This window comes from Aulonocara stuartgranti (genome assembly GCF_965226115.1).
Source record: "Aulonocara stuartgranti genome assembly, chromosome: 7".
In the NCBI taxonomy this organism is placed as follows: Eukaryota; Metazoa; Chordata; class Actinopteri; order Cichliformes; family Cichlidae; genus Aulonocara; species Aulonocara stuartgranti.
The window spans coordinates 39,606,367-39,627,500 of record NC_138945.1 but is presented as its reverse complement, the minus strand read 5'-3'; the positions used below and the strand labels follow the sequence as shown (position 1 = coordinate 39,627,500).

The following is a 21,134-nucleotide window of genomic DNA, read 5'->3' as shown; positions in this document are numbered from 1 at the left end:
AGTTTCCTGATGAGTTGTGAGGGGTGGATTGTATTGAACGCTGAACTGAAGTCTATAAACAGCATTCTGGCGTAGGTGTTGTTGTTGTCCAGGTGTGAGAGGACAGAGTGCATTGCGATGGAGACTGCATCCTCTGTGCTCCTGTTCCGGCGGTATGCGAATTGGTGGGGGTCCAGGGTGGGGGGGAGACAGGATTTGAAGTGTGCTAGGACCAGTCGCTCTAAGCACTTAGTGATGATGGGGGTGAGTGCTACTGGGCGGTAATCATTGAGGCAAGATGGGTTGGAGTTTTTGGGTATCGGGACGATGGAGGTGGATTTGAAGCAGGCCGGTACCACAGCGTGGGCCAAGGACAGATTGAATATGTCTGTGAGCACTCCTGCAAGCTCCCCAGAACACGCTCTGAGAACACGCCCGGGGATGCCATCAGGGCCTGCAGCCTTGTGGACATTGATCCTGCTCAGCACCGCTCCTACATCGGTGGGGGAGAGAGTCATAGGTTGGTGGTCTGGCGTCATGTCTGCTTTGGTTGTGGTTGTGGGGTTCCCTCGCTCAAAACGAGCATAAAAGTTGTTGAGCTCGTTGAGGAAGGAGACATCAGAGGATGCGGGGGAGGGTTTGGTGGTCCTGTAGTCTGTGATGGTCTGGAGTCCTTGCCACATGCGTCGGGGGTTGGAGTTGGAGAAGTGTTCTTCTACCTTCTTTTTGTAATGGTGTTTGGCTTTTTTGATGCCCTTCTTTAGATTAGCCCTGGCTGTACTGTAGGCGTGTGCATCTCCTGACCTAAAGGCAGTGTTGCGGGCCTTCAGGAGGAGACGAACATCCCGGTTCATCCAAGGCTTCTGGTTGGGGTACATGGTGATCCGTTTCTGGGTGGTGACACTGTCTGTGGTTTTGGAGATGTAATCCAGTACAGATGAGGCGTACTGGTCCAGGTCTGTGTGGGTGAACATATTCCAGTCTGTGTTTTTAAATCTGTCCTGGAGCACTGCGTCTGTCCCCTCTGGCCACACTTTAATTGTCCTCACAGCAGGTTTCACACGTTGGATGAGTGGTGAATACCGTGGTGTGAGGAACAGGGAGAGATGGTCCGATTGTCCAATGTGGGGGAGGGGTGTGGCTTTGTAGGCTCCAGCCAGGTTGGAATACACATGGTCTAAAGTCTTGTTATTAGGCAAATGAGTATTTTGTCCACATCATCCTCTTCATGCGTGTTGTCTTAATCCAAGCTGTATAGGCTCGAAAGCCTACTACCAATTAAGCATATTAGGTGATGTGCATCTCTGTAATGAGAAGGGGTGTGGTCTAATGACATCAACACCCTATATCAGGTGTGCATAATTATTAGGCAACGTCCTTTCCTTTGGCAAAATGGGTCAAAAGAAGGACTTGACAGGCTCAGAAAAGTCAAAAATAGTGAGATATCTTGCAGAGGGATGCAGCAGTCTCAAAATTGCAAAGCTTCTGAAGCGTGATCATCGAACAATCAAGCGTTTCATTCAAAATAGTCAACAGGGTCGCAAGAAGCGTGTGGAAAAACCAAGGCGCAAAATAACTGCCCATGAACTGAGAAAAGTCAAGCGTGCAGCTGCCAAGATGCCACTTGCCACCAGTTTGGCCATATTTCAGAGCTGCAACATCACTGGAGTGCCCAAAAGCACAAGGTGTGCAATACTCAGAGACATGGCCAAGGTAAGAAAGGCTGAAAGACGACCACCACTGAACAAGACACACAAGCTGAAACGTCAACACTGGGCCAAGAAATATCTCAAGACTGGTTTTTCTAAGGTTTTATGGACTGATGAAATGAGAGTGAGTCTTGATGGGCCAGATGGATGGGCCCGTGGCTGGATTGGTAAAGGGCAGAGAGCTCCAGTCCGACTCAGACGCCAGCAAGGTGGAGGTGGAGTACTGGTTTGGGCTGGTATCATCAAAGATGAGCTTGTGGGGCCTTTTCGGGTTGAGGATGGAGTCAAGCTCAACTCCCAGTCCTACTGCCAGTTTCTGGAAGACACCTTCTTCAAGCAGTGGTACAGGAAGAAGTCTGCATCCTTCAAGAAAAACATGATTTTCATGCAGGACAATGCTCCATCACACGCGTCCAAGTACTCCACAGCGTGGCTGGCAAGAAAGGGTATAAAAGAAGAAAAACTAATGACATGGCCTCCTTGTTCACCTGATCTGAACCCCATTGAGAACCTGTGGTCCATCATCAAATGTGAGATTTACAAGGAGGGAAAACAGTACACCTCTCTGAACAGTGTCTGGGAGGCTGTGGTTGCTGCTGCACGCAATGTTGATGGTGAACAGATCAAACCACTGACAGAATCCATGGATGGCAGGCTTTTGAGTGTCCTTGCAAAGAAAGGTGGCTATATTGGTCGCTGATTTGTTTTTGTTTTGTTTTTGAATGTCAGAAATGTATATTTGTGAATGTGGAGATGTTATATTGGTTTTCACTGGTAAAAATAAATAATTGAAATGGGTATATATTTGTTTTTTGTTAAGTTGCCTAATAATTATGCACAGTAATCGTCACCTGCACACAGATATCCCCCTAAAATAGCTAAAACTAAAATCAAACTAAAAACTACTTCCAAAAACATTCAGCTTTGATATTAATGAGTTTTTTGGGTTCATTGAGAACATGGTTGTTGTTCAATAATAAAATTATTCCTCAAAAATACAACTTGCCTAATAATTCTGCACTCCCTGTAGCTGCACTTTTAATGCATTCATGCAGCTTATGTGCTGACTTCCATCACGGTCTGTGACGCCTGCAGCCACTGTCTTTACATTAGCTGATCAAATTATTTGAACTATTCTATTCAGCCCAAAGGACGTACGAGGCTCGTGTGAACTAATTACCCTTTTATAACAGGGTTGGTGATCCGTATTTAATTACATGGTTTTCTTTTTATAATCCAGCTACCCATCAGGTGAACCCTTGTTTAATGAGAGAGGGTTTGTTTTTAAATCAGGTTTCTGGAGTTTTCAGGAACTACATGGGTGCCTGAAAAATGTAAAACATTTTGTAAAACAAGTATTTCTTGGCATTACACACAGTGCTTTTGTTTTCTTAATGTTTACTCAAAGTTTACTCAAAGATTTTCACATTTTCACTTTGCCTTTGAAAACAGGTCTGATGACTTACTCAAGTTATTCCTCCATTCAATGCAGATGAGCCTCACTGTTTTAATAAATATAGACAGATTTATATTTTGACATGGTTTCTAAAAATATTATAAAAGGTTATTATAATTTTTTAAATTAACATTCTAATTCTGTTCTTTACGAACACCAGTTTTTGGTTTCTCTAAACATCAGTCCATGTTCTGCGTCACCTGACTAACACAGTTGTCTCTGCACTTAAAAATATATCGTTAGTATGTTCACAGATCTCTCTAAAGCTGTTGATGATCATCATATTTTATTGGAGAAGTCACTCAAATATATTATTGCATTATTATGTAGAAATGGTTAAAGTTCAAGTTCAACAGAGGTCAGTTTTTATGTGTTTTGAGCTGTTTCGGCAAAGTCAGATTATTCTGTGGAGTTGCACAAGATTCCATTCCTGGATCCTTGTTATTCCTCATCTATATTAATGATTTTTCTAAAGTTTCTAGGATTATTCAGTAATAATACAATTAAATAAATGCTTAAATATACTATTTTGAATATAATCAGTTTAATCATTTTCTGTGGTAAAACTAAACTCAAAGGATTTATTTCTTCCTCGATTTGTGAATCTTGACATCTTTATTTTCCTAAAATCCTCACTTAGGGCTGTCAGTTTTCTATGAGATATAAATTATGCTATAATAATTAAACCTACCATGGGTTGAGAGGTGGGGTACACCCAGGACAGATTAGCAGCCTGTTGCAGGGCTAACACAGAGAGACAGTGTCACGATCCTGGATCTTTTGACCCAGCGTGTTGGGTTTTAGTTTATTTTGATGTTTATGTTTAAGTTCACTTATTTATTAGTTTCCCCTTGTGTTTTCAACCCCTGTGTTAAGTCTCCCTTGTCCTTTATGTGTTTCATGTCTTCATGTCTTTTGTTGTCAAGTTCATGTTGTCATGTCTGCATTTTATTATGTTTCCTGTTTTATTTTGAAAGAGGTCCTGTGTTCCTATGTTCATTGTGTTTAGTTTTACACTTCCCCTGTGACATCGTTATGTTCATTTGTTTCAGCTGTTCCCCCACATGTTGCCACTTCTCCATATCACCTCATGTGTGTATTTCAGTCCTCAGTCTTCCTGTGTTCAGTGTTTTGTCCTCCCTCATAGCTGTGTGTAATTTCCCTGTGTCTCCCTGTGCATTAGTTTTTCCAAGTTTAGTTTGTGTTGTTTTGTATCACTTTTTCTTCAGTTCAGCAAATAAAGCTGAATTTTTGAGTCAAGTTCCTGTTCTGCAGAGTTTGCTTTTGGGTCCTTCTCCTGCCTGCACACATCCGTTTTGTGACAGACAGTTAACCATACACACGCATATTCACACCTTTGGGCAATTTAGAGTAACCAGTTGGCCTAATCCCACTAACTGAATGTCTGTGAACTGTGGGAGGAAGCCGGAGTAGCTGGACTGGAAAGAACCCACACAGACACAGAGAGAACATGCAAACTCCACACAGAAAGGACCTTCTTGCTGTGAGGCAACCGTGCTAATAAATTTCATATTTCAGTAAATTTCATGTGTGGACTCATTCATTATCTGCATTTAGCCAGTTTTTAATATGAATTAAACGGAGGCTACAAAATAAGTGCACTGACTCTTCTCCTGTATGTTATTTGTATCCTTTTTCATTTTGGGGATTATTTGTAAAAGTGTAAAAGCAATACGTTGAAATTGAGAATTATTTGTGGCTGTCTATCTACAAACAAATCTGTCTTCCACTTTACTTGATAAAATCTTTTCATGTTGATTCCACAGAACGATTTATTTATGTAATCTCATCAGCCGGTAATTCTTCATTTTTTACCTTCATCATCGCTTCTGATTGTGCGTAAGTGCTTAATGTACACAAAATTTGACCAAATGTTTTCATAACCAATTATAAGTATTATTAGATAACCTTTGATTGGCTACTTGCCCAGCAACAAAGACTATGGTTACTATAACAGACTATGTTCTTCGTGGTAAGTCTGACAGTTTCAGCTTTAAAAACAGACAAACACTGAGTGCTTGTGTGAGCACTCAGTGTTTCCTCCACCCACATCTGTTCGATGATCACCCGACACAAATCCAACAGTGTGCCTACCGCAGTCAGTCAGCCAATCGCATGAGGAATATTGTCTTTTAAAGACACATAAAACCTGCCCAGCAACTCCTCAGCTTTGTTTCACCGTGCTGCCGTGATGCTTCCATGGAAGTTTCAATGAAGAGGCGAACTGGCTTCAGTCCAGACAGACTCAGTTCGCATGCTGGGAAAAATGTTGTTCATATGCATTTAGACTAAGTGAGCAAAACAGACTCAGATATTGATTTAGAGAACTCGCTGATTGTGTCAAGGTAATGATGTCATTGCTTGGCCTGCTAATAAACTTCTTACAGATTTTATTTTTAAAGTACTCAAATGGAAAATAACCACTGAGCTTTACCAGCTCAGATTTTAACTCCCTGTAAATGTGTGTGAGGACCCTAGCTGCTAGCCACATATTTTCAGTGTGTGATGGTCTGAACCAATGTTCCCTCTAATTTTTCATGTGACTGAGCAAACACACAAACTCCCTGAGCGATCCCTTGGACCACTGTGAGCAACAGCAGATGTGTGCACTGTGGTCACACCAGCATCGAATCCATGTTACATGGTTTATTAAAATAATCAAATTACAGCATTTACAGTTATGGTAGACTACTTTTAATTAAGTGCTTTAGCCCACTTACAATGAAAATTTTAAAAAGTCATGTTCATGGTCTGTGTAGTATGTTAACACTATTGGAAGTAAAAATATTGTAACTTGTATTATGAGTCTGTGGTCTGGGAGAGAGTCCTGTAACTCTCTGTGTGCAGAATACAGTATATAATGACCAGTGTTGGGCAATTAATTATATAGTTACTTCTATAAAAAAGTAACTGAGTTTTGCAAACAACTAAGTTTTTTCAGCTATTTATCTAAAAATGCAGCCAAGGCGTTTTTTAAATAAACATTTCAAACTATTTACAGAACAATCAGCTGTTCTGCATCAAATTTGATGCCACAGAAATTATTTGTGCCACTCCAAAAAATCATTTTTGTCCACTATGAGATAAAGAAGAACATCAAAAGCCTGACAGCAGGAGATGTATCACTCCTGTAACACCTGTAACATTCAGTAGTCGCCTCATTGTTCTGACACACACAACAAAACTATTGACTACACTACACACTAACTACACAAGACAACACACTAACTTTAGACTCCAAACACGCTAAACGTCGCAAATCTCTCACATCTCAAAACACCGCCTTCACTCCTAAAACTTCCCCCTTTCCTAAACAACTAGATGCCATGTTGCCATATCATTTTTTTAATTGGTCGACATGGTACATTTTTCGACCAATGGGATTTTTTGTGTTTCTTTTTATCGCTGTGTGACTGTTTTCATGTGAAAGCTATTAAAACCCGATTCTTTGATCCCCATGATAGAACAGAGAAAACCCGACTCAGAGTGGTCAAAACATTTATAATTCTTTATTCAATCATCTTCCGGAAGAGAGAAAGCCCTGCACAGCCCAACGCCAGTGGCAGGATCTCTAATATTAGAAGCTAAGAATGTCTCACATATAGGTGTTATTTTGGTACTTTACACATCACACAATTTCGATACAAACAACTCCTTATATGGTACAAGTTCCTCTTTTCTGTCTGGCTTCCTGCATTTATTAATATGCTTGTATAGCTCTACACTAACTTCCTGTTTTTCAGTCTGGCTGAGCACTTAGTTTATGAGTCAAAAGTGGCCTTGCTTTACAAACCTTCATTATTAAAGTACATAAAACAATATAATCAGAAAATAAGCACTAAGAATATATTAATTACACGACAAAGCCTGTGTGCGCTAGTACCGCTTGCCACTCGTTCCCAGTATCCTTTGCGGTTTTACCCCGAATGACATCACATTTTCAATCTCTATAAAGTCCACACTTTTTCCGTCAATTGTTCCGTCTGTCCTGCTCACATCTCCAATAGTTGGTACATGTTGTCATTAACGTGGCTTCACTCCTCATCAGCCGCTTTGCTAGCTAAAACACCGGTGTCGGCACATAAGGACGCTGTCATAGCCTGTCAACAACGTTGATTAGCTGCGTATATACGAATGTGAATCGTATCTTTGGCTGGAGCAGCCAGTCACCGGTCACTCACTGACTCACACTGCAGATAAGAATGAATTGTTAACGTATTTATTTTAATTTCAATTCAGGTTAGTTTTTTTTTGTGTGTGTGCAACGCAGATTTTCTGTGCGCACAGACCGTGCCAACAGTGCGCGATTGCGCATGCGTGCAGCTTAGAGGGAACATTGGTCTGAACTGCTTGTGGAATATAGGAACATCATCTCGCTGAAACCAAGACTGTCCCTGAAAACGACACCTGAGGGTCAGTACATGTCGTTCCTAAATCTGTATTATTGTGGCATTTGCACATGTGCAGGTTGCCCTGCCATGTGCACTAATGCCCCCCAAATACCTTTAGGGATGCTGACTTTGCACTGATTGGATGGTCTTGCTCCTCTTCAGCCTGTAGGATCCAGCATCCATGATTTCCAGCAGAGTCTGGGACTCTAATTGGTCAGAAGAGAGGAGAGGTTACCCCTAAGCCTACATCCATCATAGATGAGCTCAGGCTCAGAGAAGACAGACGTGTTTGCTCTATTTGTTCTTTATGTTCTTTATGTGGTGGAGTTTGAACCTCACGTGTGGATGCACGGATGAGCTGTAGTCCCTGCTGATGGTCTTCAGAGTTTTATGATCTCACGCAGATATTTCACCACAGAATCATCTCTGAGGACCTGAACATCACCAACATCCAAGCTGTGGAGCCCGGTCCCTGTGTGCAGGCATTTCTCTCGATCCTTTGAACCTTTTCGAGAGATTTTGACCCATAAACAAACAAATCCAAATAATTCAAATTCTTCTCAAATTCTTCTCAAATTGTTGAATTATTTGTCCACGTTTTTCGTAACAGAACCATAAACATGTTCTCTTTAGTTCTGAAACAACTTTTTGTATCTTAAGTCTCTAATTAACCTCACTAGTTGGAAGAAGTCCCAAACACCTGCCCCTCCAAGTATTACACGACTTTCACAGTCTTGTTGTAACATGTTGCTAATTTAAAATGAAAACTTTAAAAAAAAAAGTTTCTGCATGTCATATATTTTCTTTTAAATGCATTTTTAAAGTGATCATTCATTTGTGTAACTTACATTTTGTACATCATCCAGAGTATTTTAGAAATAAATGTTTGCAACATGCAGAAAAGAAAAGAAAATCTCAAAAATGAGATGAACAGAATAACTTGCTCACGGTTTGGAAATGTTTTAAAGACCTTACTGCATTACTCAAAGTGTGACTTAGTGCCAGTCAAGCAGGAACAAGGATTTTCCAGTGAAGTCTATTTTGGCGTTGGGTGTTCTTTGATCTGATACCATCAGTTGTGGTTTGGCTGCTGCATATTACAGATTGCAGAGCAAAAGGAAAACATTTCAACTCAACAAACCACTGCGACTAGTTAAAGCACTTTAACTACAGTTTTTCGAGTGACTAAGGTAAGACCCGACGGTTTAACCTTAACATTTCAGATTAATTCATTCATTCATAATTAACCCATAAAAGCAAAGATTGAACAGAGCTCAAATTTAAATAGTTACAAAAGTTTTTAAAGATTTTAATTTAATGTTGTTTGCTCAATGATATGACTTCAAATGCATATGCAGGGCTGGGTAATAAATGGGATCATAATAAAAATGTTTATATAAACTGACAATCAAACTGAAATGTGCTTAAAATACTGATGAAGCTTGTCACAAAGCCTTGTTTGTGGTTGTTACCTGATTTAACATATGATATTTTTAAAACTAATGAAACAGCATTTCGTGTATATTTGATGCTTCTTGGTTACAGTGTATGGTTCATGTGGCTACTTTTTTCCCTCTCAGACTTTAAATGATCTCTAAGTGATCTTTCTCATCAGCATGTTGTCATCCTTTAAACATGCGAACAGCATTTTCTGTGCATGATTTGGAAACATTAAAGATGATATTGAACTGATTTATTGCAGAAAGGATTAAATAAATCATTTTATTTTTTTTGTTGCCCAGCCCTACAACTATGTACTTACTATATGCTAAATCAGTATAGATGCATGCATCTATAACACATAATATCTTGTTTGTTGGTAGTAATCTGCATTACTGATGCAGTGAACAGAAACAAAGGTCATGCAACTTTTGGAAAAACTGATGAATCCATTCCTGTTCCAAAATATTTTTGGTTAAAAATGTAAATTTTAGATTAATTATAAAAAGTTATTGATATAAAAATCAAGAACAGACAGGTTACAGTTGGTATGACCAGTCTGCAGTTCACCTACAGAGAGTTTCTCCGCCAATGATGACGGATCACTTAAAGTGAGCTTTTACACATCGCCGAGCAGTCAGGATGTTTGTAGAGGCAAAACATAAAAGCTAGAAGACGACGAAGTCTTCTTCAAAAAGCTCAAACATGCGATTCATGCCCGCCGCCACAGTGAAAAGTCAACAAATAGAGGGATCAACTCCAAAATCCATCACAGAACTCATAAAGAGGGGTAAACTCATTCCCAGAGTGTTTTTAAATGTGCACTAACTGATGCAATACTAATAATTAATATTCATTAATATTTTAATATATTAGGGGCTTGTATCAAAGTGCAGGTGAGGAGGCATGATGAGAAGACATCATGGTTTCAGTTAAAAAAAAATCACAACATCAGCTCTACACACTGAAAAATGAAGTGGTCCAGTACAGGAGTGAGACCAGCTGGAAGTAAAGTAACATGAAAGTAGTAGAAATACTGCCAGTTGTTTTTAGCTGCTCTGTGACTTCTGTGTCCACAGATGTATCAAACTGAAACCAGCGCGGTTCTTAAGAATGTGGGAGCCGATGCAGAACTCATCTCTAATAACAACTTAAATAACAAGATGGATCTGCTGACTCTGGTCAAAGTCAGTGAGGGAAGATTCTGGCCCGTACCAAAGTACAAGCCCATGGAGTTCAGCCTGTCTGAGCTGGCCGAGCTTGAGGAGGAAGAAGACACATGTAAAGGTGTGTAACCACACACACACACACAAACACACACACAAATACACACACACACACTTGGTCCCCACAAGTATAATAGCATTCCAATTTTCTGTCACCACAAAGACATCTAAACATGTCCACTCAGACACACCCAACATACTTATGTGATGCTCCTTCCAGATTATAAGGAGGAGGTCTTGGTGAAGGATTTCACGACTACTATGGAGACAAAGGGGAGTGGAGAAATTGGTGGGGGAGATGATATTGTGGGTAAAGCCAAAGTTGAGGCAACTGGTGATACCGTGGATGGACTGGAACAACCTGTGAGCATTATAAAAAAGAAAGCCGACGTTAAAAAACTGAGGAACAAGTTCAGTGGCAGGTAAGTGTCCGTCTCTCTGCTCGAGTTCAGCAGCAGACTTTCTGTAAACATGGAAATAACTTCCAGGCCTGCATTCTTTCTTTTGTCCAGCGGGGGGCAATTTAAAAGGGTTATCAGATAAGATTAGATTAGATTAGATTAGATTAGATTAGATTAGATTAGCCTTTATTGTCTTGGGTGACATTTCTCTTGGACAAACACGAGATATAATAGGTAACATGTAATATCAGGTAACACACATACAATTTCATCATCACCTAAAGAAAATTTGTACCCAATTAACTCAGGGTTTTGGGTTTTTTTTCCTGTGGGCATTGACTCATACTCTTTATAAAGGATATGATTGATATCCTCAGAGATTTTCAGACTCTTCTTTATCACTGACTCTTGAAATACTGGAGGGCAAGCTCGGGGAGCGTGCCAATTATCTTCTCACCCCTTTCAGTCAAATTTTGAAATTGGGAACTGAACTTAGCAGAAATGTTAGAAATCCACATATGATGAACCTGCTGTATCTGACAGTCCAGGTAAACACCTAAATACTTAAACGTGTCACTAGTTCAACCTTCTCTCCAATAATTCATCATGGTTATCATCACGTAGTTATTTGTATGTTGCTCCCACAGCCCTCTGTGACTCCTGTACGTATAAGCTCAGCATGTGTAAGATTACGATTAACTTTCACTTACGTTTATCTTGTAATTAAAAACACCACATACCATCTAACTATATGTGCATCCTCCTTTGCCAACAGTTCCTAACCTGTTTCCCTCTCTTGGTGCTTTCTGTTTCCAGGAAAATAAAGAAGGAAAACATGGAGTTACTGGGACTGAAGGACAATGACAAACTGACTTTTGTTTACCAGAAAGTTTACAACAGCGGGCCTGTCAAGATGATTCGAAAGTCTAACAAGAGTGGGTCCATCTCAGCCTCCTGTCAGAAGATGCTGCATGTTCTTATAAAGGTGAGTGAATCTGACGTTTATCTATGAAAGCTGAACTTTGATGGTATGAGGTGATTAAATATGTACTGTAGAACATTGGAATAGAGCCAAACTAATTTAACCTGAAACCACAACAAGCCATCAGAGAAAGTGAAAAGTTCTGTATGGGCTCTACAGAGAATCAGCTCATCTATGAACACTGAGCCAGCCCGGTCAGTTCTTTAATGAGCAACACAATCTAATGTGAACAGAAACATCAACATGTCAAAAACAAGCCGACCTGATGGCAGACTGGATAATCAGTCCATCCTCATTATCACCAGTTACCTCATCACTCATACTGTAAACTGTAAAGCTGCTGCGTTGGTCATTTTAAACCACTTCAAGGTTGCTTTAAATCTCAATTGTAAATTGTACATTTTAGACTATTATTGACCCTTTTTACCTCAAAGTGTATATTTACTCCCCTGTCCTTAGTCTTAAAGTGTATATTTATTTCCTACTCTTCCTGTATTTATTGTTGTTCTTTTGCACTAAATGGAACTGGAGCCTCGTTGTCTCATCTCTGCTATATACTGTACTATATGTAGCAGATATGACAATAAAGTTTACAGCAGACACCAGCAGGCCAAAGCCCCAGCACCTGGTTGATAGAGAAGTGCACCAGGACCCAGGCAGACCAACCAGAGCGCTGGAGTGCATGGCACCGTCAAAGGCTAATAGTGCACTGATAATATAATTATGAGCTCACTGATTCTATGAGCTTTAATGATAGTCCAGAGGCTCTGCTAATGGCAGCGCAACAACAGCAGCAGGTCAAGAGAGTCCATTGTTCTTATTTTTTGTTTCTAAATGCTGTATAAGGCAACAAGTATTCACCACAGAAACAAACAGTTTCTGCACAATCCTGATTTTAATGTATTTAATGTTGTATGATTAAGACGTTGTTCTAGCACTCTTCTGATCTGTCTGAGGAACAAACCGACGTTTCAGTATTTCACAGTAGATCCAACATCGTGTTATTTGTATTTAGGGCAGCAAGAAGGAGGTGACGAGCTTCACTGTGCCGGAAAACTCCACCTTTGGTTTTGGTCTCATGGAGCTAAAGATGGATGATGAGAAGCTGAGTAAGAGTACATGACTGTGTTTAATGTTTCCGAGTAGATTTAGTGTGTTTTCCTGTTACTGAATGTAACAATGTCTCTTTTCTCATCTTAGAAATCACATGTGAACCCTTTACTCATAAAACAGGTTTATTCGGTAGGTTGATTCTCTTGTTGAAGGTTTTTCTTCTTCATTTATAAATGTCAGATTTAGTCTTGATTCCATGTTTGCCTTGATCTTTACTTTTGGGAGGCGTGAATGATTAAATCAAGTTTGACAGTTTAGAATAGAATAGAATAGAATAATCCTTTAATTGTCCCACAAGAGGAAATTTGGTTGTAACAGCAACCAGAAAGACACATATACAAACAAACAGTACACAGGACACAGAACAGAAACATACACAATTTGTTCTTACATACTTACATCAAGGACAATGGTTTCTATAAACAGAGTACTGTACAGTTATTAAATTAAATTAAATTAACTACAGATGGCAAACCCAGGTTGTAGCGCGAATCGGTTGATTAAATTATTGCAGTTACAGCGCAGATGTAAACATCTATGATGTTGTTGGGAGCAGTTTTGATTGTACAGTCTGACAGCTGCAGGGAGGAAGGACCTGCGGAAATGCTCCTTCATGCATCTAGGATGTAGCAGACATTTATCAGACACTGTGCTGTTTTTCCTTTTGTGGCTTTAATCATTCTGAGGTTTGTTTCCAGGTCTGTTTGACAACGATGCCATCAACTCCAAAGAGATGCTGCACAAAGTGAAAGAAGGTGTGTGTGTGTGACTTTTAAAATTTTAGAATTGATTTATTTTTTTAAATAACACTGCATCAGCATTAACAATATTTTAAACATGACAACGGCTCATTCTGTCACTCTCCTCCTTATCGTCATGATATCAGAGATGGACATGTAAAAAAAAAAACAAGTAAAGTAAGAGTAAAATAGAAATGTTTCAGTAGCTGTGATGGATCCTGTATAACTACATAATTTAACAATAGAGCGCTCCTTATTTGTGCACATTCACCTGTCTGAGGTGAAAAAAAGTCGCTCGGTTGGTAGCTTTAGGTTGAGGTTGTGCAGACACATTGATGTGTCTTTAACATCTCTGCCATTGGATGTAGGAGGATTATGGAGAGAAGTGCAAAAACAGATAGTATATTCCAACTATTCCAATACTATAGTATTCCAACTATAGTATGGAAAACTGCCATCTGCAACATAAACAGTTTTATGGGCAGTAACAGGGACTCCCAAAGTCATCTGTTTGAACAATCATTGCTAGGAACCAAAACAATCACTTGGAGGTTTTTTGCTCAGCACCATGTCATCCAGGAACCACTCACTAACCAATCAGGTATAAATACGTTAAATATGGTAATGTGAGAAATCATAATAGATTATGGGAATTGTTTTGATCTGTGTTTGCAATAAATAACTTGAAATAAATATTTATTTTGATCGAAGGTCATTCAGGTTTGTCTGGTGAGATACGCATGCATGAAGTGTTTGAGTGATGAGTCATGTTTTACTCAGAGAAGTGTTAAGTAAACCTGAAAACATGAGACATAAAACCTGATAATGTTTTACTTTTTTTAATAAATTATTTGATGTCTGCTGGGATTTGACATTGAGACCTGATGCTTAATAAACTGGTTTCTATGGTTCCAATAAAAAGCTGCTTTCATTTACTGATGGTATGATTGGTGCTGCTTCTGTGTTTGCTCCACTCACCACCAAAAAGATTAACGTAAAACATGCATCACCCTGGAGAAACGAAGAAGTCAAAAAACTCAAAAGAAATTGCAGGGCAGCAGAAAGGAGGTGGAGGAAAAATAAAAATAATATCAACCATCAAATATTTTCCGAGCAACTTAAAATGTACAATAATACATTAAGGAAGTCAAGAAATTCATACTTCGCCAAAATAATCAGTAATAACAAAAATAATCCCAAGGTCCTCTTTTCCACCATAGATCATTTATTTAACCCTGATTTTAAAAGCTCCAAAAGAACCCCACAGACTCGCTCTGTGAGCAGTTTGCAGACCACTTCAGGGGAAAAATCAGCGCCATCAGATCTGATATTTTATCTAATCGCGATATGTTTTTAAACACATCTGAGGGCCCGATTGTACCTGAGGAGACACTGGACAGCTTTGTCCTGGTTAATGCTGAGAACTTTCAGAAGGTTTTCTCCACAGTGAGACCCACCACATGTCTTTTAGATCCAATCCCTTCTTCACTCTTTAAAACACTTCATGGATTTTTTGAGGCTGAGCTTTTATACATGATGAATTGCTCTCTTCAGTTGGGTGTCTTCCCTGCTGCCTTTAAAACGGCGGTGGTGAGGCCCCTTCTGAAGAAGAGCAATTTGGATTGTAATGATTTTAATAACTACAGACCTGTATCCAACTTACCATTTTTAAGTAAAATCTTAGAAAAACTTGTTTTTACTCAGATTACTGATTTTCTCAATGATAGACAGATCCTGGAGATATTCCAGTCTGGATTTAGGGTGAACCACAGCACAGAGACGGCTCTCCTAAAGGTTTTAAATGATCTTAGATGTAACTGGGACGCCCAAAAGCTCTCAGTCCTGGTGCTACTGGATCTAAGCGCAGCCTTTGATACAGTAGACCACGCTATTCTTTTAAACAGACTAAAACACATGGTGGGCCTCTCTGGTGCTGTACACAACTGGTTCACTTCCTATCTCTCTGACAGAACTTTTATGGTGAGTATGGATACATGCTCCTCTAAAATCCATAAAATGACATGTGGTGTGCCTCAAGGGTCGGTTCTAGGCCCTGTACTTTTTAATTTGTATATGCTCCCTCTCGGCGGTGTCATCAGGAGGCATGGAGTGAACTTTCACAGTTACGCTGATGACACGCAGCTGTACATCTCCGTGTCTCCTGATGACACCAGACCAATGGATGCCCTTTTTAACTGTATTTTAGATATAAGATCTTTGATGGCAGAAAACTTTTTACAGCTTAACCAGGACAAAACTGAAGTTTTAATCGTCGGTCCCGAGGCTCAGAGAGAGAAACTCTTGTCTAAATTAGAGGCATTTTCACTATGTCCTTCACTACAAGTGAAAAACCTGGGTGTTATTTTTGACTCTGAGCTTGGTTTTATCCCACATATTAAACATGTAACCAAAATTGGATTTTATCATCTAAAAAATATAGCCAGAGTCCGCCCTATTCTCTCTCGGGCCAACACAGAGATGCTGATGCATGCTTTTATTACCAGTCGCATTGATTACTGTAATGCCCTGCTCTCTGGTCTTCCTAAGAAGAATATTTCAACTTTACAACTTTTGCAAAACTCGGCAGCTCGTATGCTGACGAAGACCAGAGGGCGGGCCCACATTACACCGGTTTTAGAATCGCTGCACTGGCTCCCCGTGTGTTTCAGGATCGATTTTGAGAGAGATATGTGTGTATTCACATCATTTATGTTAATGAGAGTGTGGGGAGTGAATTGGAGGGTGGGGTGGGCTGCTTTTAACTATGTAAAGCACTTTGTGCTACATTTTTTTTTTGTATGAAAAGTGCTTTATAAATAAAGATCGATTGATTGATTGATTGATTGATTGCTGCAGAACTGGAGACGAAGGATCATCTTCTGCTGCCGCTCGGAGAGCTTCCCGAGTCGACCCGTCGTGATCTGCTGAAGAAGCTCAGCGAGCTTGCTGAGGACGGAGATACTCTCTCTCTGCTGGAACAGACAGTAAGAAGAATATTGACCAGAGTCTGGTGTGTGCTTCTCCTAAGGTTCAAGGCTCATTGCCATCTTCATCAGTTACTGCAGCCTGGTCAGCTTACACTGAGATAAACATCGGTGTTGCAGGTTTTTAAAGACGTATTGGGTATTTCAGTTTATTTTAAAATACACTTTCTTGTCATCTTAACAGTTTTTTCTTCTTTTTATCTGAAGCCAAATCAGTCCTGCTGGCTGGTCTTTATGATGTTAAACTAAGCACAGAGGTAGTTCAGGGAGACACAACCAAGCTGCCCAAAGTTTCTGCAGGCCACTTTGTAACCCAACGCCACCCCACCTGCCGTCTTCCATGTGTGCTCGAACAGTACTGCTGATCATTAACACTGTTAATAAATTAATAAAAAGGGAAACATCAGTTATCAGAGGAAAAAGTGATACTGAAACAAAATAATCTTAAAACCTGTTTGAAACTACAACTTCTATGACTACAACCCAACAACAACAACTATAATAACAATAATAATAATAATAATAATAATAATCCTCTGCTCCTCTCAGCTGGACCAGTGCACTAAAGGAACCTCTGAGCATGTCCCGTCTGAGGCTGTCTCCTCCTTCATGGACCTTCTTGATATCTCAAACATCTCCAGTGCTGTGAAGGATGCCGTTCACCTGTTGGTCAGCACGTTGGACAGTAAGTCAGCTGACCCGCTCTGAGACATTTATTCCATTTAGTAACATGTAGATTTAATTTTATTGACACATCTGAAGCAAAGTGTTTCAGCTCGTCACATCGTCATCAAACTTTGTCTTTCTTCTTCATGTTTGTGCAGCTCTGCCAGATGAAGTGCCACCACTTCTGACCCGCTGCAGTCCAGATACTCTGAGAGTCCTCAACCAGCTGGTGGGTTCATTCACTCATTCGTCTACATTCATCTACATGCTCCTCCCAAAAGCCTCATCACACCTTATTCCACACAAGTGCTTGCTGTAAGAATATGTGCAGAACATGGTTGGGCTTCCTGAATTAAGCAAGTGAACATTTACAGTGATTTTACAGACCCTGCTACACTTAACAGCACATCAGCAGCAGCTCCGCCCACTATCAGCAGCCTGTGGGCGGAGTCTTCCTCATGTTTGAATCTGATCAGACAACAGCTCCCTCTCTGCTTCTCCAGGTGGATGGTCTGAAGGACGGTCGGGCCACACTGCCAGAGTCCTTGCCCGTCCCCCTGCAGGAGGGAGGGGAGCTCCGCTGGGCGGCCGAGTTCATCTGTTTGAACGATCAGAAGCTGAAAGAGTTGAGTGACGGCTGGGACCGGCCCGAGCTGCCCCCAGAGGTTCTGCTGGAGGTTCTGTGCCTCGCTGTGCAGGGACTCAGCCTGATGCAGCCCACAACAAACCCTTAATGTCAGCTGCTGTGATCTTTGTTAACCTGTTTTCACAGCAGCTGATTTTATATTGTGTGCAGCTTCAAAGCAGGTAACATCAGTACCTACAGCTGGGTTGATTCCAGCTTTTGTGTTGCAGCATTTCTCTGCCTTTATTGTCTTTCCCAGGAGCAAAATGACTTTAATTTGTAATAACAATAATAATAATAATAATTTACTTCATGATTCTTGTCATTTATTGGTTTTGTTGCAGTCTTTGTTTATAGTTCCTGTTCCCTCCTGTGTTCCCCATCTCTGTCTCCACGTTTTAATATTCTGAATGTGAATTTATTATTCTCCTTGTTCTGAATTAAAGCTTTATGATTCACTGAAAAGAGCGAGTGGAGCCTTTAAATCTAAGAAATTTTTTTTACAAGAACCCCTAAAAACACATAAATGACAGCAAATAAGGATCAGCGCCGAGGTAATGACACTGATATTCAGAGAAAGGTTGTAATTCAAAAATAATTAGGAAAGTAATTTAAAAAAATCAATGTTCACAAAAAACCTTTTTTCTATTAAAGTTTGTACATTTGTATATGTAGTTTAAAAATCTCATCTTGTTAAAGGTTGTATGTTATTACTGATGTAAAATCTGAAGGTGTTTCTGAGTTATGAGTAGTGTGAGTTGTGAAACAGCATGTGTCAGAATAGAGAGGTGGTGTAATAATTATGTATATGTATGGGGAAACAATTAAATGACGAGAGTCTAAAAGATTTAAACCTGACAGCATTAAACTGTTTATCAGGAGGATGAATCCTTTAATCCTCTGTGGGTTCACCATGAGAACACTCACTAGTGGGAAAAATGCAGGCATAGTCAGAAGATGTTCTGAAGGTGGAATTTAATACAAAAGAACTATTTACAATAAATAAAAATACAATAAATAAAAAATAAGAAAATAAAATAGTTTGCTTAGAGACTAACTGACTGAAGTGAGTTCTTCATAAGTCTGCCGTTTTAACAGCCAGGCCACACGTTACCCTCACTGTAACCACCAATAAACTGACTGTGTAGGCCTGGGCAACTCCCTTTACACCCTGTTGTATCCCACCAGGCATCATGTCTATCCATCTTTCCCACAAAACAGTATGTCTCCCTGCTCATTACCAACAATAGTTTCCATATTAATCATATATATTTATACAACTACTTGCAGGCGACTTAAACAGGATGGTTAAAAGAGGAAGAACCCAAACAACATAGTACAGGTCACGTGACCCCAAAGCGGGACAGGAGCCCGCTATTTAACACCAGGAACGACATGCCTCACCTCCAGCTTTGTGGTCCGAAACAGTGCAATCCTTTCAGTGGCAAGTAAGTGATAATACACGCTGGCTGCACGTGTACTAAAGTCACCTGTCTTCCTTTCCTCCTGTTCGACTGCTGGACCCAGCGACATGCAGCAGTAACAAAAAGGCAAGTGTGTGGAATGCGCGCACGCATCCATCCCACGACAGCCCACAGTCAGTTGTAATGATAATCAGTGTTGGGGAGTAACGGAATACATGTACCGCCGTTACGTATTTAGAATACAAAATATGAGTAACTGTATTCCGTTACAGTTACCGTTTAAAAAGGTCGTATTCAGAATACAGTTACTTTGTTGAAATAAATGGATTACACTGCGGTACTTTCCTGTTTCATTTTGTCGCGGGTCAGGACTGTTTGGGTTTTGTTTGACAGCTACGTTCTGTTGTTCCAGGCGGCAGCGTTACGGTTGCCATGGTTACAGGGCGACGCTCTCTCTCTCTCTGCGACTGTGTGTTTCCTGGGTGAGAGAGCGCCTTTTCGTTGCTGTTGTGCTAAGCTAACAGGCAGAATGCTACAAGCATAGCTCTAAAGAATGTAGCATCATGGGCAGTGTAGTCCGTGTTGCAGGGAGAATGGACTGTCATACATGTTATGGGTCTGTGAGCGCGAGGAGGGAGAAAAAGGGGAGTGGAAAGGTATGAGTTGTCATCGAGAAAAAACGGGAGCTGGAAGCATGTAAATATAATAATAACCACTTCAGCCAAGAAGAGTGCCTGACGAGCCCAGTTGTAAGTAAGCTATTAGGACTCGACTGTACACCGTGTTCGTGTTTTCCTCCGAAAACAATAAGTTCCGTTGGAGCAGCCTTTCAACGCCTCTCTCTGTCTCTCGCAAGAAAAGTTGACCCACACAACAAAGTAAAGCTATTTTTCGGCTACGAGCCGACAGGGACCCCGCCGTATTATGCTGGGCTTACACTGTGCGATTTTTTTCAGTCGCGCGGTTCAGCTCCTGCTCAAACTGCACGATTGACTCGCAGGGGTTAGAAGTTCGTAGGTCACGATGCAGGGTCTCACACTATACGGCCCGATGCGCTCATGCGACCTGAGTGCTCACACTGTGCGTCCATAAAAATGAAGGTTATAACAGAAATTCTGTCGCTCGCTCTCCCTCTCCGTCTTTCACTCACACAGACACGCACACCACCACCATCAACTTTGCTAAATTGCTAATGAAAAACATTGATCAGGCAGCTGTGATTGAGCAGCAGTGTAGATCCAACTATTTTCACGGTTGTTGTGGTCGTGATAATTTTGTGAGGCCACATCGAAAAGGCTCGGATGGTTCTACAGGTTGTGCCTCCATCGCTTGTGTCCAGATCACACGCTGCACTGCTGTGCTGCGCCGTCTTTTTCGCTGACATTTGTGTTTGCGCGTGCGCAGTGTGACAATCAGAATCAGAATCAGAATCAGAATACTTTATTGATCCCTGGGGGAAATTATTTTTTGTTACAGTGCTCCATTTTAAACCAACATTAAGACAAGACAGACAATACACTAACTAAGAATAGTACAATATATACATATATATACATACATACATACATACATACATACATACATAAGTCACTCATAAATAAATAGTTGGAAAAGAAACGTGTAGTTGTAGCAGTAAACAGTGTGTTAAGTGGATGCATTGTACAGGGAGATGGCCACAGGCAGGAAAGATTTCCTGTGTCGTTCAGTGGTGCTTTTCGGTAATCTCAGTCTCTCACTGAACGTGCTCCTGTGACTGACCAGCATGTCATGGAGTGGGTGGGAGGTGTTATCCAACATTGTCTTTATCTTGGACAGCATCCGCCTCTCCGACACCACCTTGAGGGTGTCCAGCTCCATCCCCACAACATTGCTGGCCTTACGGATCAGTTTATTAAGTCTGTTGGCATCTGCGACCCTCAGCCTGCTCCCCCAGCATGCAACAGCATAGAGGATCGCACTGGCCACAACAGACTCATA

The 21,134-nt window shown here is 40.6% G+C and overlaps 1 protein-coding gene across 1 annotated transcript in view; it reads left to right on the top strand.

Moving 5' to 3' along the window:
- LOC309712238 (uncharacterized protein) overlaps window positions 1-18,147 on the top strand; it is a 31,255-nt gene extending 13,108 nt beyond the window's left edge. The window contains exons 2-11 of the mRNA XM_082542901.1: window positions 10,076-10,283; window positions 10,443-10,644; window positions 11,440-11,608; window positions 12,621-12,714; window positions 12,806-12,847; window positions 13,417-13,473; window positions 16,315-16,442; window positions 16,992-17,127; window positions 17,267-17,337; window positions 17,612-18,147. Of these exons, the coding sequence (XP_082399027.1) occupies window positions 10,076-10,283; window positions 10,443-10,644; window positions 11,440-11,608; window positions 12,621-12,714; window positions 12,806-12,847; window positions 13,417-13,473; window positions 16,315-16,442; window positions 16,992-17,127; window positions 17,267-17,337; window positions 17,612-17,842 (1,338 nt within the window). The 3' untranslated portion in view covers window positions 17,843-18,147. The remainder of the gene's footprint in view (window positions 1-10,075; window positions 10,284-10,442; window positions 10,645-11,439; window positions 11,609-12,620; window positions 12,715-12,805; window positions 12,848-13,416; window positions 13,474-16,314; window positions 16,443-16,991; window positions 17,128-17,266; window positions 17,338-17,611) is intronic.
- Window positions 18,148-21,134: the final 2,987 nt, after the last annotated feature.